At 40.1% G+C, this 20,836-nt stretch overlaps 1 protein-coding gene across 2 annotated transcripts in view; it reads right to left on the bottom strand.

The window, feature by feature from the left end:
* ATAD2B (ATPase family AAA domain containing 2B) overlaps nt 1–20,836 on the bottom strand; it is a 96,133-nt gene that overhangs the window by 52,733 nt on the left and 22,564 nt on the right. For both annotated transcript variants that reach the window (XM_070732797.1, XM_070732798.1), the window contains exons 5-13: nt 17,454–17,556; nt 16,252–16,360; nt 13,848–13,964; nt 11,408–11,483; nt 10,472–10,570; nt 9,241–9,352; nt 8,871–8,986; nt 6,573–6,747; nt 4,909–4,997 (exon numbers count right to left, since the gene is read on the bottom strand). In XM_070732797.1, the coding sequence (XP_070588898.1) occupies nt 4,909–4,997; nt 6,573–6,747; nt 8,871–8,986; nt 9,241–9,352; nt 10,472–10,570; nt 11,408–11,483; nt 13,848–13,964; nt 16,252–16,360; nt 17,454–17,556 (996 nt within the window). The remainder of the gene's footprint in view (nt 1–4,908; nt 4,998–6,572; nt 6,748–8,870; nt 8,987–9,240; nt 9,353–10,471; nt 10,571–11,407; nt 11,484–13,847; nt 13,965–16,251; nt 16,361–17,453; nt 17,557–20,836) is intronic.

Raw genomic sequence — 20,836 nt, 5'->3', positions numbered from 1 at the left:
CATCAACTATTTAAGCGGCATTTTGATATTGATAGAGTTGCCCTATTATGAGCTCACTGTTATAGACACACAGTACAGTATTTTATTTTGAAATTCTCTGAGGCAAAACAGGGTGGGTTTTTTATTTGTTTGTTTGTTTGTTTCTTTGTTTGTTTCTTTGTTTGCTTATTTATTTATTTATTTATTTATTTATTATTTCTGTGCCGCCCAGTCCCGAAGGGACTGCCGCTCAGACACTATACTTTTCTGCCCACCCCCCAAAAAATTAGAGGGAACACTGAAGTACATATTGCCAAAACATAAGGTAAAGGTGAAGGTTTCCTCTGTCCAGTCATGTCTGACCCAAGGGGACAATGCTCATCCCTGTTTCTTAACTGAGGGAGCCTGCATTGTCCAGAGAGACTTCCTTGGTCATGTGGTCAGCATAACTATATGCCAAGAAGCACAGAATACTATTATCTTTCCATCGAAGTGGCACCTATTACCGTATATACTCGAGTATAAGCCGAGTTTTTCAGCCCAAAAACTGGGCTGAAAAACACGACCTCGGCTTATACTCGGGTTACTGGCAAGTTACCACAAGGGGGCGCTATGCGGGAGCCCGGCAGGCATTGCTGGCTTGGGCGGGTGAGGAAGCTATGGTAAGTCCCGGCTGAAGTAGCTTCAGGGGCGCCTTTGCGAGGGCATCGCTGTCTGTATATAGGGAAATATGTAGTGCTTAGCAGTGCCAGTAGTAGGACTGGGCTGTGGAGGTCTTGCTTTTCTTACCCTCCGCGGCTCCAACTTTCAATTAGGAAAGAAAGGTGACGCAGGGGAACGATGCCGGCGCCAAGGAGGTGCCTTAAAGGCAAATTCAAGGGGTTTTTTTTTTTTAAATGCTTTCCTACCTGCAAAGGCGGGAGCTCTCGGGACTACAGTTGGCTGGTGCCTTTGCTTGAGCCATCCGACGGCATGCAAGAGGGGAAAAAAGCCAGTGAGGTGGGGGGGGGGAGGGTGGCGAAAAGACAGAAGCAGGAATCCAACACACACACATACACACCCGACCTCACCGGCTTCCCATTGCTTTGTTCCCCTTGGAGCGCTTGGCTGGCGCCTTTGCTGGAGCCAGGGAAAGAAGGCACCAGCCGGTGAAGTGGGGGGTGGCGTGGAGAGAAGACAGAAGCAGGAATCTACCACACACACACACACACACACGACCTCACTGGCTTCCCATTGCTTTTTTTCCCTCGGAGCGGTTGGAGCGCTTGGCTGGCTCCTTTGCTTGAGCCAGGGAGAGGAGGCACCAGCCCTACCCCCTCCAACAGCTCCGACGGCGCGCGAGAGGAAAAAAAGGCGATGGGAAGCCAGTGAGGTCAGGGGCGGTGGATTCCTGCTTCTGTCTTCTCGACACCCTCCCCCCCACCGGCTTTTTCCCCCTCTCGCGCGCTGTTGGCGCTGTGGAAGGGGTGGGGCTAGTGCCTCCTCTCCCTGGCTCAAGCAAAGGAAACAGGCAAGCGCTCCAAATGCTCCAAGAGGGGGGGGAAGCAATGGGAAGCCGGTGAGGTTGTGTGTGTGTGTGTGTGTGTGTTTGTGTGTGCGCCCCTCCATCCTGCGAAGAATGCCTGCTACTTTGAAGGAGCGGGTGTGTAGCCTCCTTTTTCCCTCGCTGAAACCTGAAACCGGGAGGGGTTTTTTTTTTTTACTCCTCGCTCCCTCCGTGTGTGAGTCGGCAGGATGTGGGGGTAGGCGTGTGAATGAAAGGGAAGCCAAGGCAACAAAGAAAAAGGGGGAGGATGAATTTTGGAGGGCGAGCGCGCGCGTGTGTGTGTGCATGCCCCCCCCCCGTGAAAAATCCCAGCTACCTCTTTGAAGGAGTGGGTGTGTAGCCAAAATGCCTCTTTTTCTCCTCGTTGAAACCAGCAGGGGTTTTTTTTTACTCCCTCCTTGTGAGTATTTGTCAACAGGTTTAACTATTCCTTGCTCTCTCTGTGTTGCCCTTAGTTGGATTAAAAAGGCCCCCTGCTGTCTGATTCTCCTCCCCCTCCTTTGAAAGGATTTAAACTGTTTAAAAAATTGTATTTTGTGGTAGTTGCTGTCCTTGCTTGGATAGGATCTAATAATGTGTTATGAGGCAGAGCTAGACAGGAATTCCTAAAGTGTGTTTGTGGATCTTTAAAAGTTGCCTTTTATAAAGTGGGTTTGAGAGCAAGTTTCAATTAACAAGTATGAGGGGAAGCATTTTACATATTTTAAAAATGAGTTTGATTCTAAATAGGACCTGCATATTTAGGATACAAAACCACAAGAGATATCTGTGTTTAGCAAGTTTTGCTTGTCTCGCTAGTCTGTCTGTCTCCCTATCTATCTATCTATCTATCTATCTATCTATCTATCTATCTATCTGTCTGTCTGTCTGTCTATCTATTTTTCTATCGGTCTATCTTTCTATCTATCTATTTTTCTATCTATCTATTTTTCTTTCTATCTATCTATCTATTTTTCTATCTATCTATTTTTCTTTCTTTCTATCTATCTATCTATCTATCTATCTGTATCTATTTCTATCTATCTATCTATCTATCTATCTATTTTTCTATCTGTCTGTCTGTCTGTCTGTCTATTTTTCTGTCTGTCTGTCTGTCTATCTATCTTTCTTTCTTTCTATCTATCTTTCTATCTATCTATCTATTTTTCTATCTATCTGTTTTTCTTTCTTTCTATTTATTTATCTATTATCTATCTATCTATCTATCTATCTGTATCTATTTCTATCTATCTATCTATTTTTCTATCTGTCTGTCTGTCTATCTATTTGTCTGTCTGTCTGTCTGTCTGTCTGTCTGTCTATCTTTCTATCTATCTATCTATCTATCTATCTATCTATCTATCTATCTATCTATCTATCTATCTATCTATTTGGTTTTCTATGCTGATAACCTCACAGCAGCTAATGCTGAAGCTCTTCTTTGGATACACTCATTTGTTTGTTTGTTTGTTTGTTTGTTTGTTTGTTTGTTTGTTTAATTGGATTTGTATGCCATCCCTCTCCAAGGACTCAGGGTGGCTCACAGCATATATAAAAACAGAACAATAATGTAAATCCAATTAATGATGAGAAGGAATCCAGTTTTGAAGGATTTTAACTCTTAGGTTTTAGCTTTGTTGCTGATCGAGCTACTTTTTTTACTTTTTAATTTATTGTTAATATTGTTAATTTGTTTACCCTCTTTTAAATTTACAGAGCTAGTTTACTGGTTTTCTTTAAAATAAATATTCTAAAACATGTCTCAATTAATGTAATTTTATTGTTTTCCATTTTTATAAGTTACCAGTAGCCACTGCATTTTCTAACCTCGGCTTATACTCGGGTCAATATGTTTTCCCAGTTTTTGTGGCAAAAATTGGTGCCTCGGCTTATACTTGGGTCGGCTTATACTCGAGTATATATGGTAATCGACTTGCATTTGCATGTTTTTGAACTTCTAGGTGGGCAGGAGCTGGAGCAAGTAATGATGGCTCACCTCAATTGTGGGGTACTCAGGTCTCAAACCACGAATCCAGCTGACAAGCTCAGCATCTTTAACCACTGAGCCACCACAGAGCTCCTTTGCCCCAAAACCAATCCTATTTAGACGTTCATAAATTCATGAATTGGTTCAGTTTGTGGGCCACCTTTCTATTTCCAAGGCACTTATGTTAGTAAATGTTAGAATTAAAACCATTTTTAAAAATCTTCAATATCTAAAATCATTGATCAACTTAACATCCTGACTAAAGTGAAGGTCTTATCTTCTTTCTTAAACTATGGGAGCTAAACAGAACTCTTAAGGAAGTATTTTTTAGTCTGGGTGTGATGCTAGGTCACTTCTATGGGCTAGATAAATGGAATTTTAAAATCAGGGTATATCTTTAGGAACTCTCCTATTTTCAATATTAGTGTTTGGGCACACTAAGATAAGTCGTTTTATTTAAGATTTAAAGGTTAAAATCTGTATTTTAAATTAAAACTGAAAACAGTCTGCAAATTTCATGCACTTAGTATCATACATTAGCTATCAAATGTTGCACTAACTGTATAAGACGAGGAAGTCTTTCATCATCAGATGCCATCTGATGGCAACTTCACTCTCAGATGCCAATTAAATTCTAAGAAAATATAAAATCTAGAATAAGCTCTAGTGCATGGTGTGGCATTTAAGATTCTAGCTGAGAGTCATAGTTACTGTCCTGATCCATTCAATAACCTTAGTCTGAACATTAATGTTAAACTTACAAAACAGTAACTATAGGACAGAAGTAAGAAAGAAAAGCTTCCATTCCCCTCCATTGTTTCTTCAATATTTTCACTTAGAATTAACTTGGATAACATGTTTTAATTGTGATGCTATTTAAAAGCTAGAAAATAATCTAATTATCATTATCAGTTTTCTTTGTTAAATAATAATCTGACAGGAGAGGAGGGAGTTTGAAAAAGGTCTAGCCTTTTCTTAAAATAGCCAGTTTCTCAATCTATCTCCAATTAGGTAATGCTTATTCTCATCCTTGTCTTTTCTGTCTCCAACTCAGTAAAGCAGCCCTATTTTCATTGCACAAGTTAAAATGACTCCTTTTTATATTCCAAGAATCCACTAAGTTATATTTAGCATCTAAAAAAGGCCAAATGTTACAGTCACTGGATCAATGGAATAAGGAAGGTAAAAGGAACTAGCCCAGGCCAAGTGGCACAAGCATTTGATAAACTAGATCTCTAACTGTCCCAAAGCTTTTCAAAATGGCAACTGGACTTTCTTGGGTTTTTTTCTTTGAAAACATTTTTCTTCTCATCCAAGAAGCTTCTTCAGTTCTGACTTAATGGTGTGGAATGGAAGAAAACCTCCACTATTTATGCATCCAATGCTACATATACTAGAAGTAATATGCTAGCCTCACCTGTGAATTTGGTCTTGTCTACTGGAGCGGACTGGGGCCAAGCCATCTATTTCATCAAAAAAGATTATGGATGGCCTCATCAGGTATGCCTGTGGTAAACAACAAACAAAATTCATTGTTGATATGAAAATAATTTTTATACTTTTAAAAGCTATGAGAAAAATAATTGCTGTATTGGATCAGAAACACTAAGGTCTTTGAGTTCACTCATAATTATAAAGCCAGGAAAATGCATTAACTCTGCACTGTCTACATACTGCAGATTACCTTTGACAGCTAACAGGTAGACTTCACGATGCAAAAACCTGATAGTTTCCACAAGAGTTGTGATAGGGTGGATTAGGATTGGGAGTAGCCCCATGTCAGATTGTGAAAATAAACTTTAAAAGATCTGAAAAAAAGAAATTGGGCCATCTTTGTAGAAGCTTATTGAAAGATATTTCTGCAATTAAAAGCAGTTGATTTCTTGAGTTTTCTGAAAATTTCCTTTTAGCTAAGCTTAATTCCCAATGAATTTTACAAATGATCTAAAAATCACAGAGCATTGTTGGCAACCTTACTGAAGTGATTTGTCTCTTCCCACTTCCAGGATATATTTCGACAGACTATTCTACAGCTATAATATTTCATGGTGATCTTTCATACATGTACTAACCAGGTACATCCCTAGACAGCTCCACAAGATTATCTATTTGTGGTTAGGGTGTAATCTATGTAAATATCATCTCACCTCTGAGAACATACATACTTTGAAGAAATTAATTTTATTCTTCAATCAGTACGAAAATATCAAGAGTGTCTTTGAAGGAGTACAAGCAAAAATATAAGACTTCGGGAGCGTTGAGTAATCAATATCATTGTTTTCATCTGTTGGAGCAAAAGGAGCCACTGCATTTTCTACTGATTTGACAACTTATTCTGGATTTTTTTTTGTTAGCAACTTCACTTATTCATCTTTTGAAGTATATATATATATTTCTATGGGTATTTCCTAACAATGAAAAAATACATTTGCCAAAATCGGCCTGCAAGACCTATTAATAGAATTCCAAGTGGAGACTCTTTCCCTTTCTGAAACCTCACTTCTCAGTGTCAATCATCTAATGATGTAAGAGGAAGCAAAGCAATGGGTCTTCCTCTACTCAAGAGCTTCAGTGTCAGGGGATTCCATTCTGTGCAGAGGATATTGTCTCACTCATTAATACAATTAGCCTTTTAAAAAAGGGTGATGGATACAATTTGTCCTTTGGAGTAGAGATGCGGCAAATTATATTTGCTTAATTTTCAGAATGAAAATCATAACCGGAGGAAACAAAGTATTTCCTTTGTGTCTTCTTATGGTTCACGGTTACTCCCGGCAATTGTTTCTATTCTTTGCTGTTATTTCACATTTAATGACCTTTCTCCTCTTCCTATAATAACTCCAGCAAATATTAATACAGGAACTGCCATGATCCAAGGTTAATGAACTCAGTCTGGTAATACGATAACAGGGATTGGAAACAAAATAATTTTTCATCCAGCTATTCTGGATGGGAAATACTTTTACTTGTTATGGCATTACCTTTGCAAACATAAGAGGGATATATTAGTAATTAGGAAAAATGTTCAAATGGATCTCCCACTTCAGCTGAAGGACTGAATACATAAAATTGTGTACTAACTTGATCAAAGAGGAGTCGAAGCTGCCGTTCAGATTCACCAACCCATTTACTGAGACAGTCTGCTCCCTTCCTCATAAAAAAGGCAACTTTTCTGTCCCCATGAGTGCATTCATTGGCCAGAGCTCTAGCCACCAACGTTTTACCTGTTCCAGGAGGACCATAAAACAAACAGCCCCTGAAGACAAATGGACAGATACAGAAATCACCATTTCTTTTTCTTCATAAGCGTCCCAGTATTTGCTACCCATATAAGGAACACCAAGAGTTCAGTGATCTGCTTTGGATACCCAGTGAAATGAAAGTTATTGCTAATTAAAAGGGGGAAAGTATAAAATATTTACAAGGAGTGGTTATTATTTTTAATCTATGCTATTTTTTTCTATTTTAACAAAAATGTCATTCACTTTTTTCTAATATGCTGGGCCAATTGATTGTTGCATATAAGCATCATAAATTAACATGAACCTAAGGGATAGGGCATACATATGGCATCTCTGATGTTGGGTGTCAAGCGGGCAGCTATATATTGTATTTTTCAGAGTATAAGGCACACCTTTTTCTCCTCTAAAAAGGCTGAAAAAGGCGTCTTTTACTCAGAATGTAGCTTTTACTAAGTTTTTTTCAGCCCTAACAAGGTACTAGCCCGATCTTCCTGCTTTGCTAGTTAAGCAATCTTCCCTTTGCCTGTTTTTTTCCATTGCTGCTCCCTTCCATAATCAGCTGAGCCTTTTTTTCAGCCCTGAGGTGCTAACAGTGAAGCAATTTTCTGTGCTTTGCTAGCAAAACAATCTTCCCTTTGCCTCCTTTTGTCATGTGTTTTAGAAACTGTTTATCTCCAACCAGGTAATAAAAAGCAAGCACATGAGCTCAAAACCAGCAAACTAATGTGCTAAAGCTGATCAGACTAAAGACTAGTCAGATGAGTACCTGGTAGACAGATTATATTTTCCCTATTTTCCTCCCCCAAAACTAAGATGCATCTTAGACTTCAGGGTGTCTTATATTCTGAAAAATACGGTAAATCAAACGAATATTCTAAACAAATGCAAATGAATCAAGTTATAAACACTAGCTTTGTCTCCAAAGTTTCCTGTCTCTCATGCAACCATTAGTTCTAGTAAATAGGGTCAGGAGGAATGAAAACATTGATGAGCCTTGGAACAAAAAACAGTCTTTATTAGGAAAATCCTATGCTTGGCTGTCTCACATAGCAAATAAAGAGCATCAAACTTTTACAATAAGGAATTTTGCCAACTCTTAGTTTCTCTGGAGGATTTCCATGATTATTTCTATCTTTATTGGCATCCATTCATCTTTAAAAATTCAAAATCTCCTTTCATAAGTTGAAGAATCCACAATGCTATTCTGCTTCTGGGTTACATTTAAAAATCAAACTGCTTTTTTCATGGTCTTGTGAAACATACCAAGAAATCAAATCTAAATTCTGCAATCCTAAATTACATGGATATGAATATGTCAGTGAAGTCTTACACATATCTGATGACTGGACATACTTAGGAAGCATTTTAAAAATTTCAGCTTTCCAACCATTATTGAAATCAAAAGTTTCATTTTAAAAGATAATTCTGAATAAACAAACTCAGTTGCATTTTTCTTTGTACAGTATGGACCAAGTTTGATTCCATATTTTACAATATTACTGAACTATTTCAGTTTGTTAAATTTTTCACAGAAGTGGAGAAGGGGTCTTTGTCTGACAGCTCTATTTTCCTTAGCTTTCTCACACTTCTAGATTGGCAACGTTAAGAGAAATTATACAACAATCCAAAGTTTTTAAAAATGTAAAATAACTTTCCTGCAAGAAAAAAATTTAAAGCAAGATATTTCATCAAAAGTCACACAAATGTATTTGACATAGCCTATTATCTCCTTTCAGCAAGCTTCAATTCCAGCAACTTTCTCACAACTATTCCATTTTTCCAGAGATTTGGAGGCATATTGGGGCTTTGGGGAGAGAATCTTATCTAGGAATGGCTTTTCTCCTGCTTAAGTCAAGTGGCTGAACCTAATTGCAGCCAGCAAAATCTGGAGTGCCTCCCCTTCAAATAATCTGCCCCATATTGTATCGTTTAACCTGACAAATAATAGGATTTTAAAATAAGGAAAAATAGGAAATGATCATGTTGACCCATTTGGTTTATTTTTATTAAATTAAATTAACTGAGATCTAACTTTTGTCCACTTCTTTATTAAGCTATTTTTAAAAATAAGTCTATATCCAACAAAGTTCGTGTATTCTGGTAGATTAATTCAAGTGTAAATATGAACAAAGTTTACCTTGGTGGCTGGATTTTGAATTTTTCAAATATTTCAGGATACAGAAGAGGAAATATAACCATTTCCTTAAGTGCATGAATATGATTGCTCAATCCACCTATACTATCAAAACGGACCTAAAAGGAAGATAAAAAGCAATAAAAGAAATTAATATTTGGAAATTTAACTTATGATTTGCCCAATTTACATGGAAAAAACATAAACGTATTTCAAAATTTCAGTAACAAAAATATTATCCAAAATGGTCTGCTTTTAATCTGGTGTAAGCAAAGTAGCTATAATCATTTAATTTTTTAAGATTGAATTTTACAAAGCAGCTTAAAGATCTTCCTTTTACGACATCAATTCTAAGCAAAGAAAAAAAGCACACCGATTTGTCAAGAGTCATTGGATCCACGTCAGCCAAGCTTGCTCCAACTTTCACTCGTTCACGCAGGATTCCACTAGCCAAATCTTCTGCTCTGAAATTCATTGGCAGACACCTAGGACATATTTTTTTAAAAATCCATAAATTTCATGCTGAATAAAGATGCATGTATGCACAGAAAAGAACTGTGGCTTTTCAGGTACACTATTTCATCTTTTCCCAAAAATAGAATGAGAATGTTAGTCATGAGAGAAAAATATATAATTTTCATGAAGATATAATAACAGCCGTCGCCCCCAAAAGTTTTTTTAAAAAATCAAATTATACATCAAAATAAATTGAGCTGCATCTGAAATTACATTCAGTGGAATTTTGCTAACAATGGAGCAAGGAAGGAGCCACTGTTTTAGAAACAGTAGCTCATGTAAAGTCCCTGGCTGCCCTTGTTCAGATTTCTTATTCTTCATATTCTTCTTTATTAAGACTTCAGGGACTTAGCAATTTCACACACAGAAAAAAAATAAAAATAAAATCCAAATGTAAAAATTTTAGTCCATACATTCTGATAACATCAATACATCAGTGGCTGTGCCCCGTATAACCTCCAGAAGAGTACAAAGACAATATTCAGCCCCCAGCCTAAAAATGTTGCCATTCTTTTCTTTACATCTCCATTTGCCCTAAAAAATTATCAAATGGGTGCACGATCCTGCAGAATAACATTGTAGGCATTCTGATCCATGATGATAAGAAATACGTTCTACTCTGTTCTGGCATAGAAGATATCAATTAAGACTCAACAAGAACAATAACTAAGAAAAAAATGCCTCACTCCTTAGCACCAAAAAAAATGCAATTTTGTGTTCAGGTGGGCAGGCCTGAGGAAATACCATGCTATAAAAACATGTTTTACATGTATATTTCCTATGACAAGAAGAGAATATTTGTAGATTAGGGTTCAACTGTAGGGTCCTTGGTGTTCTCTGAGTATGGACATTTCATTAACAAGCTACATAACATTATCAATGAGCATGATGATGTTTCCCAGTTTCCTCTACAAAGAAAAGAACCAAGTTCAGAGAACACCAAGTACCATACATAACATGTATCACCATACCTCATAACAGCACTCTTAATAAAACAATTTCTACATGGATGGCGAATTTCATTATACCAAGCACATGAAACCAAGCCATTTTCCCCCTTAGCTGAATGATGACAAAGACATTGTTACCGGTTTCTCGCTCTTGCCATGCTTTTAGATTTTCTTCTTTCAAAACGTTCTTCATCTGAAGAGGTTGTATCACTACTATGAATGGCATGTTTCTTTCTCCTGAGGAAGCAACAGAACACTTAACTGAAGATCAGCATGCACTGAATTGTGCTTAGTGAATACACAGATAAAACACATAATTTAAAGTTGCAATGTCTTTTGTTTAATGCTTCTCTTGTTTTCACCACTTGAACTGGTTCATATGCCACAATACACTGATATGTCAGAAAAGCAACAAGATACAGCAATCCCTGGTCTTCCCATATACAAACAAATGCTGTTGTTCTAATGTAAGAGGAGAAATTGTCATTTAATTTTGACTACAAAAGAGGATCAACATTTCAAGTTTTTTTTTAAAGACAGAGATTAAACCATAATTTTAAAGTTTAAATATTAAGGGGGAAAAGGAACCCTAAAATTAACACAGAGGAAATACATAAGCTCATTCTCTATTAGACACAGAAAGAATCACTCTATTCATTCCTCATCAAACTTTACTACGAAATTAAATTTACCAGCAGATCATTACCTCTGAACGAAGTCTGTTTTCAAAAAAGCTGAAAACAATTTTATATATAACAAAAAATATAAAAAACTGACAAAAAATGAAAATTATTCAAAAATAGTTCATAAAACATCACTTCAAGCAAAATTTCTGGCAGGAACAGCTTCCAGCACACCAAACTATGACAATGGTTTAGAGGGGTGATTTGCAAAGTATTCCTCTGCATTGTGTTATGCTGTCTTTCTCTTTTATTTTATAGCTGTAACAGAGAAAGGATCCATTGGCTTAGCTTTTGAATTGTTTACCCAGCCAATTCTTCCATAAATTCTTCCTGAAATTCCAACATGAATGTTGCATAATGGCAGTAGAAAATATCCTAATATATTATTTACCTGATATGGCTTCTTCTTGCAGGAGATCTGTGAATATCAAATAATGTGTTTTCCCTCTTCTTTTGATGAGCTGGAACTAGATAAGATAATCAATTTTGACATGTAAATGTTTCTACAGAACTGTATAAAAATCTAGTTTCCTGCTGTAAAACAGGGGTGTGAAACTCAAGGCCCAAGGACCGGATGCAGCCCGTGGGTTGATTAGATCTGGCCTGTGGGGCCATTCTGGAAACAGCAAAGGACTGGCCTGCAGTGCCTCTGCCAGCAAAAATAGACTTTGGAAGGGCTACATTCATTAATTCGATTTCTATGACGCCTTTCTCCTTAGACTCAGGGCGGTTTATTACATATTAGAAATCTAAATAATTAAAATTAGACAAATAGATTCATACCTCATACAGCCTACATTCATTTTTTGGGTGGGGCAAGATATCAAAGTATCAATGGCCCCAAACCTGCCAGCAGAGGTGGGTCTTTGGAGCTTTACATATAAAGCATGCAAAGCTGTAGAGTTTTACATGTGGCCCCCCTGAGCTCCATTTTTACTGGCAGAGGGTTGCAGGAGGCTATTGCAGCTGAAAACGGAGCTCGGGAGCCCATTTTATCTGGCAGAGCGCTCAGACCTCCACAGGCGTCCCCAATATGAGTGACATCAAGCTGGCCATGCCCACTCTGGCCTCCATGGTCAAACACAACCCTGATGTCCCAATGAAATAGAGTTTGACACCTCTGCTGTAAGGCATCTTTCAACAATAAGAAATATTTGCAAATAAGATATATTTCTTCATCCTCTCTTCTCCAAATTTGTTATTTTATTCTGGTTTTTATGTAAGATCCCCCTTACATTAGATACTCCAATTCACAGTTGTATTTTAATGAAACATATTAAATTCTAGTTTTAGAACACCTTCGACCAAACATTGTAGCATAATAAAGATAAAAGCTTTGAGACGGTAAACTCTGTATTGCTGACTTACAAAAAAATTCTCACTGAAATACAATCATGTGCAATTTTGTCTCTTTCCCTATGACCAAGTACAGTGATGGCAAACCTTTTCCCCCTCGGGTGCCGAAAGAGCAAGTGTGTACGCTATTGCGCATGCACGAGTGCCCACACCCATAATTTAATACCTGGGGAGGGCGAAAACAGTTTCCCCCACCCCCCCAGAGGTCCTCTAGAGGCCAGAAAGGGCCTGTTTCCCAAACTCTGGTGGGCCCAGTAGGCTTGTATTTCACCCTACCCAGATTCCAAAGGCTTCCCTGGAGCTGGGGGAGGGTAAAAACACCCTCTCCTATCCCCCTGGAGGTTCTCCGGAAGCCAAAAACACCCTCTAAGAGCCTCTGCAAGCCAAAAATCAGTTGACTGGCACACACATTTATGTTGGAGATGAGCTAAGGAAACAGCTCACGTGCCAGCAGATATGGCTCCGCGTGCCACCTGTGGCACCCATGCCATAGGTTCGCCATCACTGACCTAGTACAATGTCGTGATTTAACATTACCCACATAAACAGAAAGATTAAAAAGCCATGTTCAAATACTTCCCAGCTCTCGCCTCCAACATGTTCAAGAAAAGTAATACAAACCAAAAAGTTGGTTAGTTTAAGAGCCTGCATGTAATAATCAGCTACATTAAACGAATCCTGTACGGTTAAATGAAGTACCAAAATAATCACAGCTTAAGTTATCAGAAATAATTCCAGGTAAGCACAAAATAGTAAAGTAGAGATCTTTTAATTCAAAACTATTTATTTTTTTATGAAAAACACAGGGAAATGAGAGAATAAATAAGCATTATGTCTTGCATGAATTTATATTAAACACTTTGCATGCAATTCCCCAAAATATGTTCTGAGTGAGTTGCCTAGCGAGTGGACAGAACTCTTAGAGGCATATCTAATTTTATCAAGTCTAACAAGTAGAGGCTGTGGCAGAATTATTCATTTATTTAATACATGTATATCCTGCCACAATCAAACAACTCTTGATGATCACATAAACACAACCACAAACAGAACTATACCTACCTTTTTCAGTAAGTGAATAATAGAAAGGAAAATACCAGACAAATAAGATGATACCATAAGTATTTGTTCAAAACAGTAACAGCCCAACTATCAATCGTTATAGAAATGTCCCTTTATATTACTATATATTCAACTGCAAAATAATAATAATAACACTTAGAGAAGTAATACATTTTTTCCCTACACTTTCTTACAGAGTAGCAGCAGATAATGATACTTCCTTTAGCTATTTATCCTATTTAATTTTAACATTAAATAAATTAAATTTAGAGGACTGATCATTTGCTGAACTTTATTATTATGAAGCTTGTCCATGATCCATTTAGTTCTAATCTAATGCTATAACAAGGGTAAGATATTGCTGAATCAAGTTACAGTATTTCAGTTACATAAATCATTTTTAAAAATCTTACCTATAGGAGGCGCTTGATATCTATCTACTGTTTTTCTTTGTCTGAGATTATATGGACGATCATTTTCTTCTCCTTCTGCCTCCTCTGCTTCAATATCCCCATCTTCTTCTTGAGATTCTAGAAAAATCCCCATTAAATATTTATAAAATATGCATTAAGGTAATTTGATAATATCTATTAAAAAGCACACTATTTTACAGATGAAATTTATTTTATAAAATGAAAAACTGGTTTGGATAGTTTGCAATATTTCAGAATGAACTTTATAATATATAGATAATTTTAATATTTTTAAAAATACTTCTTGAAATATTATAAAGTATCTATAAGACTTTGAACACATAACAATTTCAAAATTAAACTATAAATTGACAAGGCCAAGCAGCAAAGATATTTTCAAATCATAGTCCTAAAGAAGTCATTCAAAAGCACCATGAATAATAATAATTAATAATAATAATTTATTAGATTTGTATGCTGCCCCTCTCCGGAGATTCGGGGCGGCTCACAACAATAATAAAACAGTGTACAATGAACAAATCTTATATTTAAAAGAAAGTATCTAAAACCCCATTATTTTAAAAACATACAACACAAGCATACCATAGGTAAAACTATATAAGCCTGGGGGAGATGTCTCAATTCCCCCATGCCTGGCGATATAGATGGGTCTTAAGCAATTTACGAAAGACAAGGAGGGTGGGGGCAGTTCTGATCTCTGGTGGGAGTTGATTCCAGAGGGCCAGGGCCGCCAGAGAGAAGGCTCTTCCCCTGGGGCCCGCCAGACGACATTGTTTAGTCGATGGGACCCAAAGAAGGCCAACTCTGTGGGACCTTATCGGCCGCTGGGATTCATGCGGCAGAAGACGGTCTCGGAGATATTCTGGTCCGATGCCATGTAGGGATTTATAGGTCATTACGAACACTTTGAATTGTGACCGGAAACTGATCAGCAGCCAGTGCAGGCCACGGAGTGTTGGAGAGACCTGGGCGAACCTAGGTAACCCCACAATAGCTCTCGCGGCCGCATTCTGCACGATCTGAAGTTTCCGAACATTTTTGAAAGGTAGCCCCATGTAAAGAGCATTGCAGTAGTCGAACCTCGAGGTGATGAGGGCCTGAGCGACTGTGAGCAATGACTCCCTGTCCAAATAGGGCCGCAACTGGTGCACCAGGCGAACCTGTGAGAACGCCCTCCTCGCCACAGCCAAAAGATTCCAATACAGTAGACCCCCGCTCGTTGCGAGGGTTCCGTTCCAGGACCCCCCGCAACGAGCGGGTTTTCGCGAAGTAGCGCTGCGGAAGTAAAAACACCATCTGCGCATGTGCAGATGGCGTTTTTACTCCCACAGCGCTAGCGAGGAGCCGAAGATTGGGGGCGGGGCGGCTGTTTGCCGCCGGCATGGAGGGCTTCCTAGCAGCCCCCCAAACCCGGGTTGGGGGTCCGGGGGGCGCTGGCTCTCGGCGCTTTCGAGCTGAGTCCGGAAGCGAATTCGCTTCCGGACTCAGCTCAAAACCGCCGATAGCAAGCGGCAAGGAACGGCTTGTCTCGGCGCTTTCGAGCTGACCGGACTCAGCTCGAAAGCGCCGAGACAAGCCGTTCCTTGCCGCTTGCTATCGGCGCTTTTGAGCTGAGTCCGGGAGCGAATTCGCTCCCGGACTCAGCTCAAAAGCAGCGAGAATGAACGGCGTGGGCGGGCGAAGGGCGGGCGGCAGCGAGGAGTTTGCGTGGGCAGTGGGGAAACTCCTCGCTGACGCCAGCAAGAGGGGGAAGACCCAGGGAAGCCGCTGCCATCTACGCATGCGTGCCCGGCACGCATGCGTAGATGGTATTTTTGACTTCCGGGTTGAAAAATAGCGAAGTACCCTGTTCGCAATGGTTGGGGACGCAATAAACGGGGGATCACTGTATTAGCTGTGGATCAAGGAGGATGCCCAAGTTGCAGACTCTCTCCGAGGGAGGCAATAATCCCCCCCCTAGGGTAATGGACGGACAGATGGAATTTTCCTTGGGAGGCAAAACCCATAGCCATTCCATCTTGTCGGGGTTGAGTTTCAGCTTGTTCACACCCATTCAGACCCCAAAAGCCTCCAGGTACCGGCACATCACTTCCAGTGCTTCGCTGCTTTGCTGACTGGACATGGGGTGGAGATGTATAACTGGGTATCATCTCCACCCCATGTTTGAGGGGGAATATAGCACTGATTAGAATTTATCAAGCCATAAAGGAATTACGAAAACCTGAATCCATAACTGAAGACCACTTGTCTGTTGATATCCAACATTTAAGTATGATAAGTTTTTCCAGACTATTAAGAACTCAAATAACATGTATTGTTTTTTAACATAATAACATTTCACTTGTATTTATCAAAGTAGCTGTCCAATTATTATTACTATTACCTTCTTCTTCACCTTCTGTGGAAACCTCGTGGTGGTTCTGGATTCCATAGCTATTTCTCCTTAATGATTTCCTCCTCCTTTTCACTCTTGAGTACATATCCATGTTTTCCTAAAATAAAAACATCAAGAATGATCTGCATTGCTAACAGCTAAATATACATGTAGCTTCCAACTATATAGTTAACCCTGATAGTCATAACAAATACTTTAATAAGAGAGAATCTGCATTTATGCAAGACAGAGAGATGCTAAAATCACCGGCTAAACAAACGTTAAGTATCTTTATTGGAAATTCTAATAAGAGTACTGAGTGTTCTATGTTAGGAACTATAAAGGAATAATTCAGTTATTGTATCTATTCGGCACATAGAAATATTTGATTTTATAAGAATGGAGCATCTGTTCTTGAATAAGCCCCCACATCTGGAGACAAGGGAGGCACAATCAGCACTGTAGAACTCACAGCAGCAAGGCACTCTCTGACTAGCTGGTTACAATTCTCTGGCCTTGCCACCATGTGGCAATGTGAGGCACAGGTTGTTGCTGCCCCAAGAGCTGGAATCTACAGAAATGAGCCAGAGATTCAAGAATTCTACCACTCAGAGCCACAGCTTCCCAGCAGCCAATAAGGTAGCTGGGAAGGGCGGAGCTGTTGCAAGCTGGCCAGCTCATAGAAGGGAAAGCCTTGTTGCCTCATCAGCTAGCTTCCATTTATCCACTCATCCACCACAGCCTCTAAGTAGTTGTGCAAGTCTCCAAAGTTGCAACAGACAAGACAGAGGAACTGTTTTTCCTGTTCCTGTGACTTGATTTTGGATATCAGTTGCTACTATTTAAAGGAACCTAGGGAGTCATAAGCCCTGAATGCCAACCAGTAAAACATGTATATGTAGAGGGACTGTTTCGCATTCATCATAGTGTCTTACAGATGGTTGACTACCATATAATTCACAATCCATGTCACTTATGAGATATTATTGTATTGTTTATAAGATAGCACAGTATTGACACCTGTTTTTTCTCCTAGCCAGCTGCATTGCTTTCTCTTTCCCTTCTGTTCCTATTGCAAGGATTGAAAACTACAGAATATTCAAAATTCGTTTTATCCATTTTTATTAACAAATGCTTTTGATGCTAGGTTATAACATACTCAAGGCTTAAAAACGTAAGGGGAAAAAAGATGAGAAGAGTATTAAACTTACAAATTCAGTATCTGTCCACATACGCAACCGTTCCACTTCTCCTGATCGCCTGTTCCGTCTGATGTTAATATTGTCCATTTCCTGAAGAACAGCTTCAGCAGTACTAATATAGAAAAATGGTAGTAATTTATTTACTTATTTATATTCTGGCTTTATTATTTTCATAAATAACTCACACACACAATACTTCCACCTCCCCTATTTCCCCCATGACAATAACTCTGTGAGATGACTTGGGTTGAAAGAGAGTAACTGGCCCCAACTGCCTTGTGATATTGTTAAGTAAATACAATAAGCGGGATCAAAATTAAATATGGTTAAAATTAAATAAGATCCTTGGAAGATTTTGGTCAAGTAAATAAATCTTTTAGTAAAAAATAAAATAGATATAAAATATGTATTGATTTAAGATAATATATTAATATTATATTATGTAATATTTTATTATATAAAATATAATAAAAGTGATTTTCATATTATAATATCCCTACACCCTTTTTTTAGAAGGAATCCTCAGCACCAAAGCAAGTTTTTACTGAATACAAGAGGTATATTTAAGGAAATGCACATTATTACCCTATTCCAGTGTAAAAAAAATTCATATTTTATTCTTGATTTACACATATAGTTCACAGGCAAAAATCAAATTAGAAAAATATGAGTCCAAAGTTTATTCCCATATTCTCCATAATTTCTGAACACACTCAACTCTTAAAAATCTAGTTCACACCATTTATTGCAGGGATGGAGGTTTCCCTTTCTTGCTGGGAACCTCATTTTTTTAATGTAAAGTTTTGCCTCTAAGATGGTGTGACCGTAAGGTGCATAGGCTGAAAAATGTCTGATCCATTTCTTTTCTATTTCCTAGGATACAGATTACATACACAATAAAGTTATCTGAGATTGAAATTGGCTAACTGAGTATATTAAATATTTACTCTACATTATTTGGAAGCTGAATATTCAAGCTAGACAACATCTTTTTAAATATATAAATAAAATATTTCTCATGGACTGAAACATAACATAAACATAACTTTAAAAATATCATGAAATAGGCGTTGATTGCTTACCTGAACGCCTCTTCTCGTACGGTGAGCGGGTACAGCAGTCACATGGGTTGCTCATGTCCAATCCGGTGGAACTGAGCCTAGTATTAAAAAAGCTTGCCGGATCCGCCCCTTCCCCAGAATTCGCGAATCCATAGACTAGGCTCAGTTGTGAAGCTCTGTAGTGTTCAACTCTCATTGTTAGAGGAAGAAAGAGATAGAAAGGTAAAGAAGACACATACAAGGGCGGGAAGTGACTGCTGTACCCGCTCACCGTACGAGAAGAGGCGTTCAGGTAAGCAATCAACGCCTATTCTCCGTACTGAAGGAGCGGGTCCAGCAGTCACATGGGACATACCCAATAGATGGTCCCTAGGGTGGGATTAGCTTGCTATCGTGTGAGATAACGGATTGGAGTACCCTTCTGCCAAAGGCAGCGTCCGCTGAAGCGTAAGAATCAATTTTGTAGTGCCTGATGAAGGAATTTGGCGAGGCCCAAGTGGCTGCTTTGCAGACCTCCTCCAACGGGGCTTGAGTCGCCCAAGCGGCCGAGGTGGCTGCGCTCCTGGTGGAATGCGCAGTGATGTTCCTTGGAACTGAGAGGGAGGCCGACTCATAGGCCTTAGATATAGTCCCTCTGATCCAACGGCCTATTACTGTTGAAGACACTTTGGCCCCCATGACTCTGGGATGATAGGCTACAAAAAGTGCTTCTGACCTCCGAAAGGGTCCTGTGCGTTGGATATATATTCTCAGCGCTCTGGTGAGATCCAGGGTGTGCCATCTAATTGCCAAGGGATGGTCTCGTTGGAGGCAGAAGGAAGGTAGGACAATATCCTGAGATCTGTGGAACATGGAACTGACCTTGGGTAAGAAGGTGGGGTCCAGTCGCAAGACTACCTTGTCCTGATGGAATTGGCAAAGGTCCTGCCTGATTGAGAGGGCAGCCAGCTCCGAAATGCGTCGGGCAGAGGTAATAGCCACCAGGAAAGCTACCTTAAAGGATAGGTACCTGAGGGACGCCGATTTTAGGGGTTCGTATGGTGCCTGCGTGAGGGAGTGGAGAACCCGTGGCAAATCCCAGGATGGATACCTGTGGACCTTGGAAGGTCTGAGGTTGGCTATGCCCTTGAGGAATTCCTGAACTTCAGGGAAGGATCGGAGAGGCTGTCTGCGGGGGCCCCCTAGGACAGATGAAATGGCTGCCAGATGACGCCGGAGGGTGCTGGTGGAGAGTCCTTTATGGAAACCTTGCATAAGGAAGGAAATAATTCTGTGTATGGGGATGCACAGAGGGGAGAGACCTTCCTGAAGACACCACTGGTGAAACTTGGACCACGTGTGGTCGTAGATTCGATTGGTCGAGCCCCTTCTGGCCTTTAGAATGACCTCCACTGAATCAGGGTCATGCCCACGCAGCTCTAAATCTCTCCTGATAACAGCCAGGCGGTGAGGTGGAACCACTCCGGGTCTGGATGGAAAGAGGCCCCCTGCCGCAGCATATCCCCCGAAACGGGGAGTCGCCAAGGGTCCTGGACGGACAGCTGTTGGAGATCTGCGAACCAGGGCCGGCGGGGCCAATGAGGGGCGATTAAGATTACTCGGGCCCTCTCGGTGAGGACCTTGTGAATCACGTCCGGGAGGATTGGAATTGGAGGAAATGCATAGAGTAGGCCTGGAGGCCATGGACTCCGGAGGGCATTGATCGCTTCCGCTCCCGGGGATGGAAATCTGGAATAGAAGCGAGGGAGTTGGGCGTTCGCATTGGTCGCGAAGAGATCCAGGACTGGTAGGCCGAATCTGAGGGTGATTTGATGGAACAGGTCTTGATGGAGGTTCCACTCTCCTGGGTCTATCGTTGCTCGGGATAGCCAATCCGCCTGGATGTTGAGACTCCCCGAGATGTGATCGGCTAGGAGCGACTGGAGATGTTTTTCCGCCCAAAGGCCCAGCTTGAGGGCCTCCCTCATGAGAGCCTTGGATCTCGTGCCCCCTTGCCTGCAGATATGGCTTTTTGTGGCAATGTTGTCGGTGAGAATGAGAACGTGCCGGTTGGGGATGCGAGGAGAGAAATGCTTCAGAGCCAGGGAGACGGCTCTTAACTCTAGCCAATTTATTGGCCTGGAAGCTTCCTCCGGGGACCACGTGCCCTGGGCTATCATCCCCTGGGCGTGGGCGCCCCATCCCGATAGACTGGCATCTGTGGTGATGACAAATTGATCCGGGCACCTGAACGGGGATCCTCTGTCCATGGCCGGAGACTTCCACCACTTGAAGGATCTGCGAACACTCAGTGGAATGACAATGCGTCGATTTGAGTTGCTGTGCCCCGAT

The sequence above is a fragment of the Erythrolamprus reginae genome, chromosome 1 (assembly GCF_031021105.1).
Source record: "Erythrolamprus reginae isolate rEryReg1 chromosome 1, rEryReg1.hap1, whole genome shotgun sequence".
Lineage (NCBI taxonomy): Eukaryota > Metazoa > Chordata > Lepidosauria > Squamata > Dipsadidae > Erythrolamprus > Erythrolamprus reginae.
This window is presented reverse-complemented; position numbering and strand designations above follow the sequence as displayed.